Source organism: Amblyomma americanum, chromosome 1 (genome assembly GCF_052857255.1).
Source record: "Amblyomma americanum isolate KBUSLIRL-KWMA chromosome 1, ASM5285725v1, whole genome shotgun sequence".
NCBI lineage: Eukaryota > Metazoa > Arthropoda > Arachnida > Ixodida > Ixodidae > Amblyomma > Amblyomma americanum.
The window spans coordinates 257,222,787-257,244,258 of NC_135497.1; the positions used below are offsets into that span (position 1 = coordinate 257,222,787).

Genomic DNA, 21,472 nt, shown 5'->3' on the forward strand with positions numbered 1-21,472 from the left:
GGTCTGCTGGCGTTTTCATTTGCAGAGTACGATGCCAGTCCAGTATGCACTATTGAGAGAGATAAGGGTTAGTTACCGCAGCCGTGGCCTAGTTGGTAGGGCACCCATCTCGGCTGGGGGAGGTGGTTGGTTTGAAACCCCACCGCCGGACACCCACTAATACAAATGGGTACTAGCGGCCCCCGTGCTGGCGCCTGGCTTTCTTTAGGGGTGTTCGCTTGGGAGAAGCTCCGCAAACCCTGCTGCGCCCCTCGTGGGCTAAGGCGCAGTTTCGAACGACCTCGCAGCCTGCTAAAGGTGGTAGGGCACTCCAGTCAACGTGCGATCAGCAAAGATGTGGTGAAAGTGTGTATTCTTTTCAATAGTAACGCTCTTGCAAACCACCTAGTGTGTTCAGCCTCATTTTCTTGTATAATTCCTTGAGGCACCTGGAAGGCTATGCTTGCTAGTTTCCTCGGCACATGTAAACAGATCATAGAGGGCCAGTATTTGACCTTTGTAGAACCTCTGAATACTTAATCTTGCTGCCAAGCTCTTCGCAGTTCCACGAACGCTGTTGCAAGCACTCTTGCGATGTGAGGTGGTGAAAAAATCCAATTTCATTCTGCAATACGGCACGTTCTCTCAGAGCGGTTTCAACTCTGATTGCTCAGACCATAAAGTGCAGTTCACGGCTGAAGGGCAGCTCTGTACAGTTTATGTTGAGCACCAATAGCCATTCTGCTCGAGTTTGCATCGAAAGAGGCAGCTGCATTTGATTGTGCTACTCGCAGCTGTGGGATGAGGACCATGGGTGCAACAGTCTTGGTCCACATCTCCAATTACCGTACGGAAGTATCCTGACCTTCTTCCTGCTTCATTCTTATCTTTTGTAACCGTGTGCCCTTAAGCAGATTTCTGCACAGCTGAAGCTGGCAGTGTCCAAACCTAGTGAACCACTGTATTCAAGCATTGGAGTGCTGGTTCTGTGTTTATTTTTTCAGCTAGCGGCAAAGTGTGCTGCAGTGAAGAGCAAGCACGAAGCAGCACGGAGGTTGAACGCAGGGACTCAACCTGCAAAATTATTTTCTTCCTTGAAACAAAATATCTTCCCATTAAATTTCCAGAAATAAATGCCAATGAATGGTACTGTGCAACTTACTATCTTTCATATTTTTGCTAGGATCACTTCACTATGCAATTTATGACTGAATATGCCTCAAAAAGCAAATTTTCTCAAATTTAGGATTTTTCTTGACATGCTTTGTTTTTTGATCTTCAAAATATTTTTACTGGATTCTTTGACTTCTGGAAAACCTAGAAAAATAGTTTGAATGACTACTGCAAAAACACAAAATTTGATAAAAATATCAAAATTCCATAATTTTGTACCTTCCACGTTTTATAATAAAAAATAATAAATCAACTTCAGTTAAGTTAACTGCATATGAAAATGCATGTCTTTTATTTATATAAAAAAGTTTCATAGTCAAATGTGTAAAGTTTCAAATGTGACTGTTACCGAAATAAAAGCATTCAATAGTCCAGCGCCGTCCTGTGTTCCTGATCTGTGTCTCCGTCCTTTGTGCTGGTTTTCTTTCTAGAGGCCTACGTACGCTATAAAGCAGAACGCTATAAAGCAACCAGAACGCTATAAACCAACCTCTACACTGTAACTGTATAGAGGAAGCAGGCCCATCAGACATCCCAAGTGATTTGGCGAGCTCGAGGTCGGGAGCAAAAATTTGGAACTCCTCTCACACCACAGCTAACACTTAAATATTTGCATTACATGCTTGTAACTGTCCTGCGAGTTTTTTTAATCTCGCGTAAAGAACGTGCACCTGACATTTCAGGGCTGCTGTTCACCATGTCTGCTTTATCTTGTCGCGATTGGGCAGCGCCGTCGACCATCACAAAATCATCAGATTGCGGCATGATACAGCGACCACCTTTTGTAGCGAACGATGCAAAACACTGGCGATACGAATGTTGCTGGCTGCGTGCTTTTGTCGGTGATGGATGAAAGAATGGCTGGACAGAAGAATGGGCGGGCAGGCGGACATACAATATGAAATTTAGACTTGCAAACAGACTTGCAAAAAAATCTGTTGAAACTTTTTTCTCTGCACAATGAACCCTCTACCCCAAATTTATGTCAACTTTTTGTGGAAAAAAATTGCATTCATTACACAAGTAAATATGGTAACTAAACCTAGTATATATACGAGGGAATATATGGACGTGTTCTTTTGGTGTGTTTTTCTTTTTCTGCCGTTCCTGATATAATGATTATCGGTTATAATGAACGCATTATCTGGTTTTCTCAATACTGTTACAAATGGATTGCACAGTGTTCTACAAAGCGATCTGCAGATCAACATAGAAACTTTTGAACAAAGTACACTGTTTTCCTGTCCCAGCCAGCACAGTTTTCAGGTCCCAAAGATTCATGTATACAGAAGTTCTTGTCTTGGCACAACTTCATCAATGCTACTTTCCAAAATAACAAGCTTGTTCTTGTATATTATCTTGAGATTGGTGACGACAGAATGCTCTGCATAAAATGCAAACTAATGGAAATTGTAAATTTACTATTTCCATTAGTTTTCACTTATGTAGTCTGGAGGGAAAGCTTACAATTTTATTAAATGACACTTTAGAGGATGAAAGCAGTGCACTGTTATTAAAACCACCTCAGAGCTGCAAACTGTCAAGCAGGGCACACTAAGGCTTTTTCTCATTATTTCGCTATTTCCTTTGAACAAGAAAGCAATACTTGCACATATCACTTTGCAGTCACTTTTTTTTCTGCTAATACTACTGCTCTACCCTAGTAATGCAACTCCAAGGCAAACAAAAGTTTTGTATTTTGCAAATGGTGATGATGATTATGCACAATAGTAATAAGCAATTCACATATATGAAAGGTCTTTCCATAAGAATGCTTCCATCAGTTGACCTAACACAAGATTACAGAGCAATTAAAATTGAAAGTTACAATGTGCCTTGCATTAAATGCAAAAAGTGTAGCCCCTGTCAAAGAAAACATTGAAAATGATTACACAAATGCATGTTAACCTCCAGCGAACCACAGAAGCAACACATGCAATGTAACTGCATCCTATGAAGACAGTAAGCAAAGTCGCCTAGAGTAAGGTTGCAGCTGCTACTCAAAATACAGTGATCAAGCAATGAAACATACATGAGTGCTTGAGATTCCTTCAAGGAGGAGTCGAGTGATCTCAGCTTGACGGTCGAAGTCAGACTGGCAGGAACGAACGTCCTTTTCCGCCTGTTGACAAATTAATAACACAATTTTAAATGAATGAAGACACTACACCTCAGCATCTCATAAAGAAGGTAAACCTCCGCAATTAAACACCTCTGCATCCAAGCAAGCATTAGTGGCTCAAACATAGGCTATCTTAGATAATCCTTTCAGAAAATTCTGTGTGCAACTGAGTGTGCAGCATCTAGCATTGCTCACTTACTCAAGTGCACTGCCGGTGCTCCAAATATATAAAATATGCAGGTTGTAATAAATAGCACAATTATGTCTAACATAGCTCAGGTGATTTGTCCAAGATTACAGCTCCAGTTTTGTAAAGATTTTACCATCTACACTGCAACAAACAAGTGCGTGCCACTGATATTACTTCTCAATGTAGTCAGTAATCTAGATGCGAGTCATTAATGTTTCACTGTCAAGTTCCTCTGCCTTGTCACTGTCAAGTTACTGAGTGGCCTCTATAGGTCACCTTCTCCTACAAAACACAGCCTTCAAAAACAACACCCTACTGTCTACGTATTTTTCAAAGCTGTACTAAGAATTTGTGAAGTCTGCTTCTACATTTCTTGCTATAGATGCAAGACAAATGTGCAGTATGTTTACAGGAAGTGACTACAAGACACTACAGCTGGTGATAAAAAGCACTACATAATATTTAAGAATTTGCATGCCACATAGGTTTGCTTATATAACAGGTTTTCTGATAAAACATGTTTTTGTTTACAAAAAGTGCCGCTTTTCTTGTCTAATGGTGTAGTGGGACCACCCATGCCTGATGCTGTGAAAGTTTTGAGTTCAAGCCTTTAAAATGTTAACCTTTTCTCTTTTTCCTTGCCATGCCTTCAAAGACATTTGGAAAAAAAAAAGTTGAATTCGCAGCTCGGGTATTAAGGAACACACTGCAACCATGCGCAGTGCTTTTGAGCAGGTATCATCCTTGAGCCAGCTGAAAGTACGAAGTCTGATGTTTCATGACATGCAATAAGAAACAAAAAAACAAGAGGCTTTAATATGTATTGCACCAAAACTTAAAAATAAACTGATCACATCTGATTATGGTAAAGGTGGCAGTGAACAGCAGGTGTATTAATTACAACAAAACATTTTTGCCATCCATGCTCCATTTCAGCCTTCATCATCAGCCTGACTATGCCCACTGCAGGGCACAGGCCTCTCCCATATCTCTCCAATTAACCTTGTCCTGTGCCAGCTGCGGCCACCTTATCTCCGCAAACTTCTTAATCTCATCCGCTCACCTAACCTTCTGCCGCCCCCTGCTGCGCTTACTTTCTCTTGGAATCCACTCCGTTACCCTTAAGGACCAGCGGTTATCTTGCCTTCGCATTACATGCCCTGCCCAAGCCCATTTCTTCCTCTTGATTTCGACTAGGATGTCATTAACCCGCGTTTGTTCCCTCACCCACTCTCCCCTCTTCCTGTCTCTTAACGTTACACCTATCATTTTTCTTTCCATGGCTCGCTGCGTTGTCCTTAACTTAGGCTGAACTCTTTTCGTTAGCCTCCATGTTTCTTCCCCATAGGCAAGTACCGGTAAGATACAGCGGTTATATACTTTTTCTCTTGAGGGATATTAGCAAACTGCTATTCATGACCTGAGAGAACCTGCCATATGCGCTCCACCCCATTCTTATTCTTCTAGTTATTTCCCTCTCATGATCCGGATCAGCTGTCACTACCTGCCCTGAGTAGACGTATTCCTTCACAACTTCTAGGCTCTCGCTGCCAATTGTGAACTGTTGCTCCCTTGCCAGACTGTGGAACATTATCTTGGTTTTCTGCATATTAATTTTTAGATCCACCATTCTGCACTACCTGTCTAAGTCATTGATCATTTATTGCAGTTCATTTCTTGAGTGACTTAGTAAGGCAATGTCATCAACGAATCGCAGATTACTAAGGTATTCTCCATTTACTCTTATTCCCAACTGTTCCCAATTCACGCCTCGGAATACCTCCTGTAAACAGGTGCTGAATAGCATTGGTGAGATCGTGTCTCCCTGACTGACACCCTTTCTTATTAAAATTTTACTGCTGACTTTATGGAGGACCATGGTAGCTGTGCACTCGCTATAAATTTCTTCCATTATTTTTACATAAGGCTCTTCTACACCCTGATTCTGCAATGCCTGCATGACTGCTGAAATTTTGACTGAGTCAAGTTTCAGACTTAGAATGCACCAAATTGGAAGCTATGTAAACAGTGTGCGAAATGTGCGAAAATGTGCGAAACTCTGCAAAATGCTGCTGGTGTGGTGATGCGCAAACATAACTTTTCCTATCTCCTCCATGTAATGCATGACAATAGAACACTGAAGCATGCTCCACGTTACACTGGTCGTGACTGTACAAGTGCTTCACATATGATTCCTATACACGCATGTGTCAAGCAGAGTGAAAGGTGATATAGAAAATATACAATACCAATACATTTGCCCTTGTGGCAATTAACAGCCAGATCCCAGTCTTTTCTCTATTGTGCTTCATCATACCCTTTGAACAGTGCCCTTCAAAATAACAGAAATGCGTAGTGCTCTCATGATACATTACTTGGGGAGCTCAGAATAATGTGTTCAAAATACTGTTGAAAGGGAATGTGAGAGGAGAGAGCAACGGCTTTGCTCACAATCGCAAATTACTCAATTTTAAGTTGATGCGGCAGGCACTGCATGTCAAGCAACTACGGCACACAAGCAAGAGCACACTTAGCCATGCAGAAAGTAATTGAAAAATTTCTGCCACGGCTAATTTTGAACTCAAAGCACATAAGCTTTCATTATTGACATCGACCAGCTTTACCTGTTGGATTTCTTTCTCAAGAACTTCAGGATTGACTTTCGAGGCCAGTAAGCAGCAGGAAAAAGATACAGCATATCACAATATAAAGAGAAGACATTTATTTAGGTTGAATGAGAAAGTGGCACACTGAAATTGAAAATTAAGTATACGGACTATGAGACCTGATACTAAAATGTAAAGTACAAAAAAAGAAACTGTGTGCATACATCAAATTAAGGCATTTGAAGTTGAAAATTTGTAAATTGTAAATTTACTACTTTTTGATTAAAAAAAACAACAATGCACAAAGTAAAACTGCACTGGCATATGAGTGGAGTTCCACAAGCTTTAAAACTAGTGTAGAACAACTGTGACAAAAACAAAACCACGCTTTCATTATACAGTCTAGTACTGTGAACATGAATGCACACTCCTTATAGAAGGTCTACTAACTCCAAAATAAAAGGTTTTCTGACCTTCTGAAAGACAGTGCTAAAACTGCTGAATTCAACTCATCACTGCAGAATCTCATCCTGGCAGCTGCTTTATCAAAAGCAATAAACAGGACGAAGTCCCCCGAGGCAAGGTTTAGACTTGCGTTCCATATATATAGTTAAACTTGAATGTAATGGACCTCCTTGTAGCAAATTCCTCGAAATAAAGTTTCACAATTCAACATGGCTGTCCCCACTGAAGTGAGTGTATTTTTGAACTCTATGTAATGAAGATGTTGCGGAGGTTGACTTTGATATAACAAACTTGTTACCCCAACATCTATTAATAAACTAATGCTATTATACAGTAGAATCTCAATGATACCCACCCGGTTGATACGAATTTCGCGCTGATATGAATTTGTAAAATTCTCCAGCCGAAGTCTCTTGTGTACAGTGTGCGGAATTTCGCATCTTCCGAACTCTCTTCCACACCACTGAGGATGATATGAATGCGCGAGCAGCAACTGCAGCCTTGAGCACTAAGCGCTGCCCGTACATCGCCGACGTCACGATTGCTAATCGTGTGATATGCACCACAAGCAGTAGGAGGTGGTGCATGGCCCGCACATCGCCGACGTTGCGATTGCTAATTGTGGGGTACGCACCGCTAGCAGTGATAGGCAATGCGCGGCCAGCACATCGCTGATGTCACGATTGCCAGTCGCGTTGTACGCACCACAAGTAGCGAGCTGTGGTTGCACGGCCGTGAATGAAACCAGTCAGCCGTAAGTATTTGCGCAAATGCATTTTTTATGTTTCTGCATACAAATTTTGTTTGTTTAGATGATACAAAATTTCGGATAAAATTAACTTTTGTGTGACACCGTGAGATTTTTATCATTGTTTCTATTGTACTTGAAATTTGGCTGAACCATGACAAATTTTTATGACGATGAAACACAAACTGCCATGAGAGGAATGTCTGCGATCCCAATGAACAAACGCATCTGACACAATGCGCTGTGTCCTAGCACAATTTCCCCATGACAAACGCAGCAATCTCCACAGCTTTTGCTTTTGTAGCATCACACAAAGTGGCACATCAGTTCATATTCAAAAGCTCAAAATAACAGGACGCAGCAAAGAAAGAATGGGACGAGCAGTGCGCAACCATTGTTGCCCCTTGTTTGCTCACGTGATTCCGGTGCAGACAGCTGACACGCGGTGGGAACGGAGAATGCAGAAAGCACCAGTGGCACAAGACAAAGACAAAAGTCCATTTCTTAAGGCAACAGTGGCCAGGCAGGCCGAGGAACATGGCATGCGGGAAGAGGCAGGTTCTTCCTGACTCCCCAGCCTCCCTTTCTCTCTCCATCCTAAGCATAGCGGCATTGTGCGAGCCATGGAGGAGATGGTGGCAGCTGCTGCTGCAGTCATGCTATCATCATGATCATAAAATGTTTCTCAGTATTTGAGACTTCGAGTAACGGGAGTGTGCTGTGAGCGTTTTCGTAGTGGTTTCATCTATTTATTTTTCATTTTGGTGCCCTTTTGAGTCTTCACGTGAGGACTGCATGAAACGAAAACCTGCATGTAACAAAAAAACTGCATACTTTTCTCAATTGTGTTACATCCAGGTTTAATCCAGGTTCGGTTTACCGCAGCCATGGTCTAGTGGGTTGGGTGCCCGCCTCGGCTGCGGGAGGTGGTTGGTTCGAAACCCACCGCCGGACACCCACCGGTAAAAATGGGTACAAGCGGCCCCCGGCCTGGCGCCCGGCGTTCTTTAGGGGTGTTCGCTTGGGAGAGGCTCCGTAAACCCCGCTGCGCCCCTCGCGGGCCAAGCCCCAATTTCGGACAACCTCGCAGCCTGCTAAAAGTGGTACCCCTTCGGCCAACGTGGTTCGAGTGAGAAGGTTCAAGATCAATGTTCAAGATCAAGGTTCAAACCTTGATCTATCTGCTGCAGTAGCAGCCATAAAAAAAAGGGCCACAAATGGGCTTCTACTGCACGAGGCAGATTTAACGTTGATGACGGCGGAACTTATCGCTGATCCATCAGAGCAACTGTGGTCAAGACCCTTTTCCCAAGCATCTCACCCAGAAGAGCCGAGCACCAGGCCGGGGGAAATCTTGCACCCATTAAAAACCGGTGGGTACCCGGCGGCACTAGGGATCGAACCCAGCACCTCCCGAATGCGAGGCGGATGCTCTACCACAAGGCCACCGCTTCGGTTCAAGGTTACATCCAGGTGTTGTACACCCATCTGAGAGAGGTGGATTGTGTGTATGGGGGTGTGTATGGGGGACAACAAACCTTCTGATACTCTATTTTGAAACTAGTGATCTGATGCAATCAAACTGGTACAGTTATCAATAGTTGCAGTAATTTGTCCCTATCACTGTTCAACTGCAGTATAGAGGATTTGCCCCTCCCTCCTCTCCTAAGCCATGTAATGTACATGCCTGAAGTAAGCACAAAAGAAGTTACTGTTCTGTTCTCAACATACACTGTCTACAGCTTTTATTTAACTTAGCGCACCAGTGCTTTTACTTAGTGCAACAAGACCACAGGTACACTACAAATTTTTTCAAAACTGTTTCCACACACCCGATACTGATGTCCAGTTTTGCAACACCTTAAATATCATTCGTCCATATGCATGAGTTCCACTAAATATTTCATCCATGGCCATTTTGACCAGCTGACTGTACTTTCATTGTAGCCCTGAAGCAATACTCAATATACTGGAATAAAGTTCCACAACTTACTGCAGGGTCAGTAGCTTTTGCCTTTCGTAGTCTATTCTTTGCAGCATCTAGATCCAACCTTTTGTTTTCAAGGAGACGGCGCTCTTTCTGCAATATAGAAAATAATAGTACTGTAAAGGTTTGTTTTTTAAGACTGCACACACTTTTGGCTAGAACACACACACACACGTGTACACACATACATACACAAAGGTGGGCAGAGATACGGCAGGATGACACAGAGTAAAGAGTGCATGTAAGTGCTGAAAAAAGAAATATTTAGATAGAAATATGAGACATTCCGTTTTGTTTTGTGGGGTTTAACGTCCCAAAGAAACTCAAGCAATGAGGGACGCTGCAGTGGATGGCTCAGGATAATTTCGACCACATGAGGTCCTTTAATGTGCACTGACATTGCATGGACCTCTAGCATTTCACCTCATTCGAAATGCGACCGCCATGACCAGGATCGAGCCCGCATCTTTTAGGTCAGCAGCCAAGCACCATAACCACTGAGCCATTGAAATGGCCTAAATGTGAGCCTTTTAATCTTGCCATCATGCATGTGGTTCTTCAAACTACTACATCTTGACACAGTATTAGTTGCTTATTATGTATGGTGGCAGCTCTTCCTCATCATCACCATCAGCCTGACTTCGGCCGCTGCAGGACAAAGGCCTCTCCCATGTCTCTCCAATTAACCCTGTCCTTTGCCAGCTGCGGCCGCCATATCCCCGCATACTTCTTAATCTCATCTGACCACCTAACTTTCTGCTGCCGCCGCTGCGCTTGCCTTCTTTTGGAATCCACTCCGTTACCCTTAAGGACCAGTGGTTATCTTGCCTTCGCATTACATGCCCTGCCCAAGCCCATTTCTTCCTCTTGCTTTAAACTAGGATGTCAGTAACCCACACTCAGCTTGCTACCAGTCTCTTATTGTTGCACTTACCATTTTTCTTTCCATAGCTTGCTGCATTGTCTTTAACTTAAGCTGAACCCTTTACGTTAGCCGCCATGTTTCTGCCCTGTAGGTGAGTATCGATAAGATACAGCTGTTGTACACTTTTCTCTTATGCGGAACTGTAATGCACTACTTACCACACGCCAAAAAAAAAAAAAACACTTGCAACTGGCAGCCATAGACATGACATCCATCACATAATAAAAGAAAATAAAATTCTGATTTGGCTTTACTACTTTAATATGCATTATCATAGAATCTGCAAATACATGTCTACCAAAATAGCAGTGTTGTAAGACTTTCATGTAAAAATCACAAGAGCATTGCATGACTTCACTGAACAGCTGCTGTCCAGTATACTCAGTTCAAATTTTTCCATTAAAGCAGAACCTTAATTCACTAAAAAGACTGGCAACTCATTAATAGTCCTTTTTGAAATGCAGCATCATTAATTTTAGGTCAAATCTGAGCTGCTATCTTATCAGCTAGATATGAAGGAAAATATATGAGCTTTGGTGTTGTCATAGTGATACCTTTACTGTTATAGTGCAGGTCTTATTTAAAAGCAAAGAAGATGAGCATTCTTATGTACTTGCCAAGATTGTCTTCATGTCTCCATCCAGAAACCTCCTGAGTGGCTGAACAAAGTTGGTGTGCACCAAACGGCCAAACTCTCGTTCAGCCTGACCCAGCTTCTGCTGAGCCTGTCCAACCTTGATTAGGGCGCTTCCTGAACACAAGTAACAAAAGCCGTGACATAAGAGCCAAAGGCACACACCAATACAACCTCAATAACGCAAGCCTCATGATGATTTAGAAGTACCAAAAAAACCATAAGTCTTCAATAATGAAAACTGCCCAGGACCATTTAGAAGTACCAGAAAAAGCCACATGAGTGTTGTGAATCAAAGAGAAAAGTAAGTCATGAGCACACATAGACATGGTGTATAAGGATAACAAGCAACGCAACAGTGTTTATGGCAAAAAGTAGAAAAAAAAAAAAGGAAATGAAGAGAGGACACGTTTATCTTTCCTATTTTCAGAAAAATTTCTGCTACTTTTGGCCATAACCTGCAAATGAGTTGGACAGCAGTAGCAGACTAGTTTCCAACATAAAAGTCGTCTTTTGGAAGCTTGCCAAGGAAGTTTGTGCACCCCCAGCTTGCCAAGGAAGTTTCAATGAATAGCCACTAAAACTAAACTAATGTGACCTTCTGAACAAGTGCCACTAGGAGGTACAGCTCAAGATAAAAAAAAAAACATGAAAACGACATTGTCTGCCGTTTCCCTCATGCTGTGCGCCTCTAAATATGCTTCACCAACTAGTCCAAACTGCTACTCCACTACAGTTGTTGCATCTTAAAGTCCAGAAAGCTTGGCATTCCTCAGAGCTTAAGTGATGCATTGCAGGCCCGCGTAGCCTTATATTTTTCTGAAATTCGGCAAGTCTGCTGAGCCACCGCTATAGGTAATTTCACTGAAACATCACCATACAGTTTGGCTTGTGAGGTCTGATACTAAATCACGCAACGGTGTTGTGCAACTAAGCATAGTTGCTTCAGTCAATCTTGCAGCAAATCATAAGACTATTCTTCATACCTGAGCAGCAGACATAGTAGCAGTTGCTTAATAGGCATACACATGCTGAAGCACTGACCATGTGTGGCACTCAAAGATGCATGTATGGATCCTAATTCAATAGCCATGACTTCTATTCTTGGCTGGATTGTCTGTTTTCCTCTTAAAATCATCATTGCTCTGTGTGTTATATCCCAAGAACAACTTCTAATACCCCTCACACAACTACCACTGCAAAATTCTTGTTAAACAACTGTTGAATTTAGCATGAAAACAGAATTTGCTAAACAAGTGAATTAACAGTTGCTTCCCATTTCAGATATCACTGATTTGTTTTAAATGCATAGTGCTTTCAGGAGGGTTCGCCATGTTTTATTTAAGTTTACGCTCTCTCCAGTGTGCCCTTCAATGAAAAGCAACGTGCCTGCCGAAGACGTGCTTTTAGCTTTTGTCACCAGATGGCGCCACTGTGTTCTAAATTTCTTGAACGAAGCAGCAATCAAGGTCCACTAAAACTTGCATCGACAAAATGTACATAACTGTGCTACATCATCTGAAATTGATGCTGTTCTATAATAAAAATGTCTAATTACTGTCTGGGGGCAAGGGCAAGATTTATATTAATCTTTGGCACATCGCTTCTGCCATTGTGCAATTGCCATCACTATTTGTAGATCATGATTTCCAGCAATAGCCTGCAAAAAAATGGGTGCACACAGTGACTGCAAAATTCTCTGTAAAGATCACCCACGGCATTACAAAAGTGTTGCGGAATCGAGCACCTTAGCAAGCGTTCCCTTGTGTTGTGCTGAAAAAAAATTGGGTGCTTAAAATTCGGTGTTCTGTCCCTTAAGGAGTGGCTCTGCTGCACAAGACCTTGCCCAGTTAAAAAATTCTTCAAAGAGGTTTCCTGTAAGCATGCTGCAAAATGGTAGCCCTTCACCAACAGCAGGTTTTGGAGGTCATAAACCAAACAACAGCCCCCTTAATTTTCAAGCGCTGTGCCACATAAGGTAGAAATGGCATCAGGTCAGCTAAAAATAATTCACTTCCAAGATTCATTGGTCAGCACAGCAACTCAAAAGAGATCATTTCTAAACACCAGAGTTATGCCATTCCTTTCTCACCATCGTAGACAATGCATGCAACAGCACAAAGTGCGGTTACTCTGGCTCCACAGTCTAACCGCCGGTTGAGAACAACACATGTAATCATTTCTGAAATAAAGAGGCCTTGAAAAGGAGTTTACACAGCACATAACCTCGCCGGTTATGACAGTGCCTGTCTATAGCAGTGCACATGGTATCATATACCATGCACTTGCATGTTCTTACCAGCTAATGCACAGTCTGCCCATTTGTCAGAGTAGTTATCCATAGCATTATCTCCGCCACTGATGGCTGCGAGCAGCTGCTATGGTCTCCAGAGCTTTTCTTGCCCGTTTTTCACGTTCTCACGACACTCTTCAACGACAGCAAAGAAAATTGCAAAGAGCATGGAAGCATGCTGGAAACTTATAAAGGTGTGCCAATTCGGAAGAAAATGCAACACGACAGGTCCCTGTTGAACATAAAATGCTACTCATCATAAAATCAAACTTAAACATCACTCTTTCGAGAAAATTACCTTACAAATTACAAATATACTCTCACCCAAAAGGAGAGCTAGCGGTTCCTTGAAAAGGCCAGAATTTTTGTAGTCTGAAAGACTTCCCAGCGGCTGTAGTAGCTTTAGCAACTTTGGCTTTGATTCGGGTTCAGCCTAGTATGTACTGATGATGATGAATTCTCATGGCACAAGGGCAGCTTTAGCCAAGGAGCGCAATGGCACGAGGTGTTTTTGGTCTACACAAGGTAAAGTCAAAGACCCATTTCCCAAGCACTTCACTGGGGATTGAACCTCGCACATCCCGCATCTGAGGCAGATGCTCAAACCACTAGGCCGCCACTGCAGTCACCTAATATGCACTGCCGATTATGGTGCAGTACTGTACATAGCTGGTTTCTTTACAAATAAACCTGGGGACAGCTTTTGGGAAAAGTAAGGCCATACCCATATAGTCAAAAGTTTCGGTCTAATTTCAGGAGTCTCCAAGACATTTCAGGAGAGTTGGCAGGTATGATAATGGTAGTAGTAATAAACAATTATCCTTTTTTGATAATCTGCCATAATTTGCCCCTTGCCATTTGAGGCATTATATAAACATTTTGTAATTTGCACAATATAACCAAGGACTTGCAAAACACATGTATATGGCAGTAATTTGAATGGCTTCAAATGAAACATTCAGTGTACTTTAGCATGACACTCACTGCAAGTTGCTAAAGCAAAATTAAAAACAGAATAGATCGAAGAATCAATTATGAATTCTGTGCTCTGAAAGCAAAGTTACTTTCGTGGCTTGCAATACAAGCATCGTTTGCAAACTACAAATAAATTAAGTAGCAAACTGCAGCTGCATTTTAGCTGCTGTGGCACATAATACACAGCTATGCATTGAATACTTGGAAAAAGTGCTAAAAGATATCAGGAACCTTAACACCACTTTTTTGTGCAGTAAAGTTTATTGTGTAAAAGATTGTGCCCGCTAGCGGAGGTCGAAGAGGTTCTAGACTTTTCCTGTGCAAGTGTTGTGCTATGTGAATTTTGCATGTTGTGGGCATTGAGAAAGATAAGCAAGTTTTCTCTGGATGCCATTTTTGAAATTCGACCCCACTGACTACATTGTAATTCTGCGAGAAAAAAAATAATTTTTGCACACTGTCATAAGAAAACTACCGCGCGTGATGATAAATGTGATTTTACAGTCGATGTCAAATGTTTGAAGCTTTTGCCATACCTAACAGGTAGCGAATTTTCCTAGTTTCCTACTCTATCCTACTCAAAAGTCGGTGTTGAGAAAAATATTTCCACCTATAAAAGAATGATTCTGAACTGTAAAGTGAAATAAACATTTAATGTTGAGAAATCTTTTTTTTCCTTTACGAAGTTTTGGCATATATGTGTAAATTTCTCATATGAAGTGCTACAACAAACATTGAAAAAACATAGCTAATATCACATCACATATCTGTCAACGTGCCCTGAATATCTTGCCACCGGAGAAGACTGTTCTATGATTAAAACCCCTAACTTTTTGCAGTGGAAAATTTTAAATTTCACGATCTCAAAGCAAAGAATTTGCAATATTCCACCAGAGACATCAAAGAACACTTCAGAATGTACCACGTTATACTCGGAACAATGATATAAAAATAGTGTGATTAGCTTTTTTTTCTCCAAGCCGTTCAAGGCAGCTAAAGCGATTTTCACAAACGGCGAACAGGCACAGGACTGGGCAGTTCAAAACACCCAGTAGTGGTGGCCTGGTGGTGACGGTGGATGCTGCTGCATGGAAAACTGCACACAATAATGTATTAGAGGCTTTGCATCGCTCCACTGTGGTGCACGCATCTGAAGCGTCGCCTTTTAAATAACGTCAACGTATCTGCTTATTCTGCATTTTAGCATGCAGTCCGCATTTCTTTTTGGGGAGGGAGCTACAGTTCGGAGCTACAGTTCGGTACTGTTCGGTTGCCGCTGTCTTTTCATATGCGTGGTTTTGGCTGCATATGTGTGTAAACAGCTACATGGGACAAGCGCTGTGCTCACGAGTAAGCAAACCTTGAGGGCACTGGCGTGCTACTGGTAAGGGGGCTTTTTAGACTTTTTGGCACCAAAATGAGAGACTCAACTCGGCTCTTGGTGGAGTGATGGATAAGAGAGTGCAGACAGAGCCAAGCTTGGCCACTCGCGCCAGTCCGAAGAACAAGGAACCACTACGCTTTGCACAAATTAGGTCAGTCAGGCTGACCGGGTTTCATAAGAAGCGAGCTCTGGCCTGATGTTCCTGATCTCTCTATATGATAGCGACCGCTTTGGAGGATTTGTAAATAAGTTATAAATAAACTGTGCTGTACACTGTCCAAACAAGTTGTCTAGTCCATTCCCGATTATCAGGGAACTCCAGTGGAACATCCGAGATTAACACCATCGATTATCATTATGCCTAACATTGCCTGCTACTAAAGCCCTGTTAACTGCCATCACTCGCTTAGGGCAGCTGCCTAGTTAAGTACGCTTCTCCACTACACATAAGGATATTGATGAGAAACCATGCACAAGTGTCATGAAAAAGTGGCATGTCCTAACTACCTCAACGGTTAAGTGGCAGTTCCATTGCTGTCGTCAACATGCACACCATGTGAGGCTCGACCTCCCTCTCCATCCAGAGCAGAAACCCAATGTTACCATGAAAACTTGACTTTTAGGAGTCACCTTCTGCATCATATAACTTTCGTTCCTTTTTTTTTAATGGCAATGGCATTTCTTTCTACAAGCACAGCTCCAAGTGCGACCATTTTTGCGTTAATTACCAATAAACTGAATGACTGGGCTGACAAAAAGTTCAAGAAAAATTCTAAGAGACTCTTCACTGCACTGGAGTACCACATTGTAATGCGAAAAATAAAAGGCAATTCAGTCATGGCAAATATTTTCCAAAAAATATATAAACTGCATTCTGAAATAAATGCCAAAAAAAATTCTCAGAAAATAAAAACCGAAAAATCCAGCCCCTGCTTATAATAGTATAATAATATCCTTTATAAAATTCTCGTGAGGTCTCAAACTCTGCCCTCACAACATATTCATACAAATGAGGTAAATTAGCTATTTTACAACTGTTCTCTCATTCCGTAACAACAGTAATGTAAAAAAATTTACAATGATATGTGGCTAGCTTTTTGCCATAGGCATTTTATTTTCCTTTCACAATAAAATATCACTAGGAACCACTAAGGCCATCACGGTCTGTTAGGATGCATCAGGAACACATGCGACACTTGCTACTGCAGTCGGCTGCTTGCCGGCCGACCCTTAAACATGGCAGACGTGTGCAGTGAAGAGGAAACTAGGCATAGGTAAAAACCAGATGTATGCGTTAAGAGACAACGAGGGCAATGTCATTAGCAATATGGATAAGATAGTTAACGTAGCCGAAGAGTTCTACACAGACCTGTACAGTAGCCAATGTAATCAGAGCGCTAATGAGAAAGACAGCAGTGCACAGCAATGCGTCATCCCGCCAGTAACGAAAGATGAAGTAAAGAAAGCCTTAGGAGCGATGGAAAGGGGAAAAGCAGCTGGTGAGGATGAGGTTAGAGCGGATCTGTTGAAGGATGGAGGGAACATCGTGCTAGAAAAACTAGCCACCCTGTATAGGCAATGCCTTATGACCTCGACCGTACTAGAAGCTTGGAAGAATGCAAACATTATCTTAATTCATAAGAAGGGAGACGCCAAGGACTTGAAAAATTACAGACCGATCAGCTTGCTATCCGTTGCCTACAAAGTATTTACTAAGGTAATCACTAATAGAGTCAGGGCAACCTTAGAGTTTAATCAACCAAATGATCAGACAGGCTTTCGTAAAGGATATTCCACAATAGAGCATATTCACACCATCAATCAGGTGATAGAGAAATGCGCAGAATATAACCAACCTCTATATATAGCCTTCTTTGATTACGGGAAAGCATTCGACTCAGTGGAAACCTCAGCAGTCATACAGGCATTGCGGAATCAGGGGGTAAAGAGCCTGATGTCAAAATACTGGAAGATATATATAGCAACTGCACAGCTACTATAGTCCTCCATAAAGTCAGCAATAAAATTCCAATAAGGAAGGGCGTCAGGCAAGGAGACACAATCTCGCCAATGCTATTCACCGCCTGTTTACAGGAGGTATTCCGAGGCCTGAATTGGGAACAGTTGGGAATAAGAATAAATGGAGAATACCTAAATAATCTGCGATTTGCTGATGACATTGCCTTGCTGAGTCACTCAGGAGGTGAACTGCAAATCATGATCAATGAGTTAGACAGGCAGAGCAGAACGATGGGTCTAAAAATTAACATGCAGAAAACCAAGATAATGTTCAACAGTCTAGCAAGGAAGCAACAGTTCACAATAGGCAGCGAGAGCCTGGAAGTTGTGAAGGAATACGTCCACTTAGGGCAGGTAGTGACAGCTGATCCGGATCATGAGAGGGAGATAACTAGAAGGATAAGAATGGGGTGGAGCGCATATGGCAGGTTCTCGCAGATCATGAGTGGCAGTTTACCAATTTCCCTCAAAAGAAAAGTGTACAACAGCTTTATCTTACCGGTACCCACCTAAGGGGCAGAAACGTGGAGGCTAACGAAAAGAGTTCAGCCTAAGTTAAGGACAACGCAGCGAGCCATGGAAAGAAAAATGATAGGTGTAACATTAAATGCTTAATCCAGAATGCTTAAACCAAAAATGCTTAATCAAGAAGGTGGAAAGAATTCAGCGCATTTCAGCACGTTTTATATGCTCCAAGTATCGCCGTACTGACTCGGTTACAGAGATGATGCAGCAGTGTGAACTGGAAACGCTGGAAATTAGAAGGATAAAATATCGACTGAAACTTTTTTTCCAGATAATGCAAGGAGCATTAAAAATAAATAAAGAACATTATGTGAAAGCGCCTCTAAAACGTGGTTCCCGAAAAAACCACAGCAGGGTACTACAACCTATTAACGCACGTACGGATGTATACCGGTATTCCTTTTTTCCTGATGTTATCGAATTATGGAACAAACTGCCAAGTGATGTTGTGGAGAGTGCGAACGTGCAACAATTTGAGCTAGGTGTCGATATGTTTTTGAGAAATGGAGTACAAAGTTTGAATTCTGATTCGTGATTGCTTATTGAAGTGCTTATGAAATGTATTTGTTTTTGTCCCCTCCCTGTAACGACCCTCATGAAGGGTTAACAGTATGACCAAACAAACAAACAAACAAATAAATAAATAAATAAATAAATAAATAAATAAATAAATAAATAAAAGACCGGAAGCAGGCAGAGTGGGTGAGGGAACAAACGCGGGTTAATGACATCCTAGTCGAAATCAAGAGGAAGAAATGGGCTTGGGCAGGGCATGTAATGCGAAGGCAAGATAACCGCTGGTCCTTAAGGGTTTAAGGGTAACGGAGTGGATTCCAAGAGAAAGTAAGCGCAGCAGGGGGCGGCAGAAAGTTAGGTGGGTGGATGAGATTAATAAGTTTTCAGGCAAAGGGTGGATGCAGCTGGCAAAGGACAGGGTTAATTGGAGAGACATGGGAGAGGCCTTTGCCCTGCAGTGGGTATAGTAAGGCTGATGATGATGATGATGACACGTATGCAATGGTCACCAGACAGCAACAGGTTTTGCATAACATATCTGACATAAAAACAGACGGCATCACTGAAACAACCTATTCTGCCAAGAACTTCTTCCAGGCCTTCTGTTTTAGAAAGCTACAGATAACTTAATACAGTCAAACCTTGCTATAGCGAACAAATAAAAAATCGTAAAATAGTTCAACATAGCCAAAATTCGTAATATAAAAATTTTTCACAAACACTCGCAAGAGCAGCACAATTTAGTGTGAGAAGGAACGGCGTCTCAGACTACCCTTACTTTTGTAAGATGGTGGGCAACCCAAGAAAAAGTACCTAAAAATAAGAATTGCCCTGCCTACACCACCTATGGCACAATGGGCTGCCTACTCTTACTAGAGATTACGGCGAGACCTGTTTCTAAGCTTTAGCGCTGTTTCGAAAGCTCTCGCGGTAATTCCAGAAGCCAGATAGTCTGGCTTTCCCATATTACAGCTGTGTCCTGTGGAAAATGGTACATCAGATCGAAAGAGCCGCTGTGAGTTGTACAGCTACCCTGAAGGCTGGTTACTGCAGTGCTACAACGACCCCCACCACTGCTTTCGAAGAGCTGTCAATGGGTGCGAGAGCGTGAATGCGTGCAAACCGCCTGGCTACCAAGCCTTCACAGTGTTACACCTTCTGTGGCGCTGTTGGTGAGTATGAGATAAAGGCATGAAACATGCTTGAAAGCTTACCACACCACCTGTATTCGTTAAAATATTTAGGTAGAGTTTTATATAAACTATAATTCATAATATCCACGAATGACTGGGAGCACGCAGCCACCCTACGTTCGCAAAGCGTTGCCGCCGACAGCCGGGAAGGATCGGCGGCAAAAGCGCATAAGCACCAAGCATGGTCAGCTGCTCCTTCCGCTCATGCACCTTATGCTGCCCACTCCCGCCGGCTGTTGGCTGCAGCGCTTCTCAAATCATGGCGGCTGCGCACTCACAGTTTCCCTCTTAGTGTGGAACAGCGGGCTGGCAACTGGAAACAGACTAGTATTCACCTGATGCAAACACTGTCTCACCAAGTGAAATCGTGTGTACTGATTGCGCAGGAGTGCACAAAAACAACTAAAGTAGCAACTGGCGCGAAGCTTTGTCAAATGTACAGAAAAGAGAAAACAACTGAACTTATATTATGTAGGAAAAACTAAGAACATAAGCATCCAGTCAAGACACTAACACATTGAAAAACAGCTAAATTACATTTGCAAGGATGAAAAGAAAAACTTATTTTATAATATGAAAGACGCAGTTCTAAAACACCACTCGACATATGAGTGTTCAATGAGTTGTTTACCCTTGCACGTTCTGCGCAGGATGAGACATGTCTGGACATGTAACACACAGTAGCAGTTCAGTTTGATGAAAGCACTGAAAGTGATAGCATGAGTCTACAAAGAAAGTGAGGGATTTTGAACTTCATTCCGTGATTTAATTACTTACAAAGAATGACAAGAACCCTAAAGATATCCGTGAAAAGATGACTGCTGTATACGGTGATGATGCACCTTCCTACTACTGTTTAAAGTTCTTGACCAAGCAGTTTACGGGGGCACACAGCTTTCAAATCCCCCAAAAAATGGCCCAAAAGTTTATTTTTTGAAAATGATTCTACGTGCTTGTGTGCCTAGTTTTTAATGCTGTGGGAAGCCACTCAGTGCACGAGTGCATGCACCTAGTACCACCCCCTTTCTGCCGCCCTCTTTATACAGTTGCCGTGTCTGTTCATTATGTAGCCCCAAGCAGGGGCACACAAATGCATAAAAACACAACTGATTGCCAGCCCTGCTGGCAAGAGTGTGCAGATGGAATCGCAGTAATACACACAATGCTAAGCATTGCCGCTGGTAATCCAACCTTTGCCACGATTGCAGAACCTTCGGCAGACCGCATGGTGCACTACCGCTTCTGGAGCTCTGGCTCCTGTAGTATTCGCCCACCTGCAATGCCATTTGAACTGCAAGTTTCGAAAAGTTCAACTTCAGGTTCATTACAGCTTATGGACAATGTTCACCAGATCTGCCAAAAACAGTGGCTAAAGGTATTCTATGCTAAAAACATGCAGCCAGCAGTTAAGCCAAGATAATTCCAATTGGAAGAAATCCAGAATTCTCACATTGTTATGGGTGATGAAATAAGGGTCCACGCAAACTTGAGACAAAACTAGAGTGCATCCATTAGAGGCACAAGGGGTGAACAACACGAAAGAAATTTTGTGTGCAGAGGTCAGCTGGAGAGATCATGGCAAGAGACACCTATGTTTCAATAACGACGGTATGAGGTCTGTATTAAGAGTGCAATCAAAGATAAATACCATGGAAAGTTGTTGGCAGGTGTGTGCTGCTGCTTCACGAGAATGCGCCAGCTCACAAGTCTCATAAATCACAACGTGCTATTAATGAAT

General features: G+C 42.3%; 1 protein-coding gene across 1 annotated transcript in view; it reads right to left on the bottom strand.

Annotated features, from left to right (window-relative positions):
• The window catches only part of EndoB (SH3 domain containing GRB2 like, endophilin-B), a 69,692-nt gene that overhangs the window by 37,050 nt on the left and 11,170 nt on the right, over window positions 1-21,472 (bottom strand). Inside the window, exons 4-6 of the mRNA XM_077649084.1 lie at window positions 10,813-10,946; window positions 9,277-9,363; window positions 3,185-3,274 (exon numbers count right to left, since the gene is read on the bottom strand). Of these exons, the coding sequence (XP_077505210.1) occupies window positions 3,185-3,274; window positions 9,277-9,363; window positions 10,813-10,946 (311 nt within the window). The remainder of the gene's footprint in view (window positions 1-3,184; window positions 3,275-9,276; window positions 9,364-10,812; window positions 10,947-21,472) is intronic.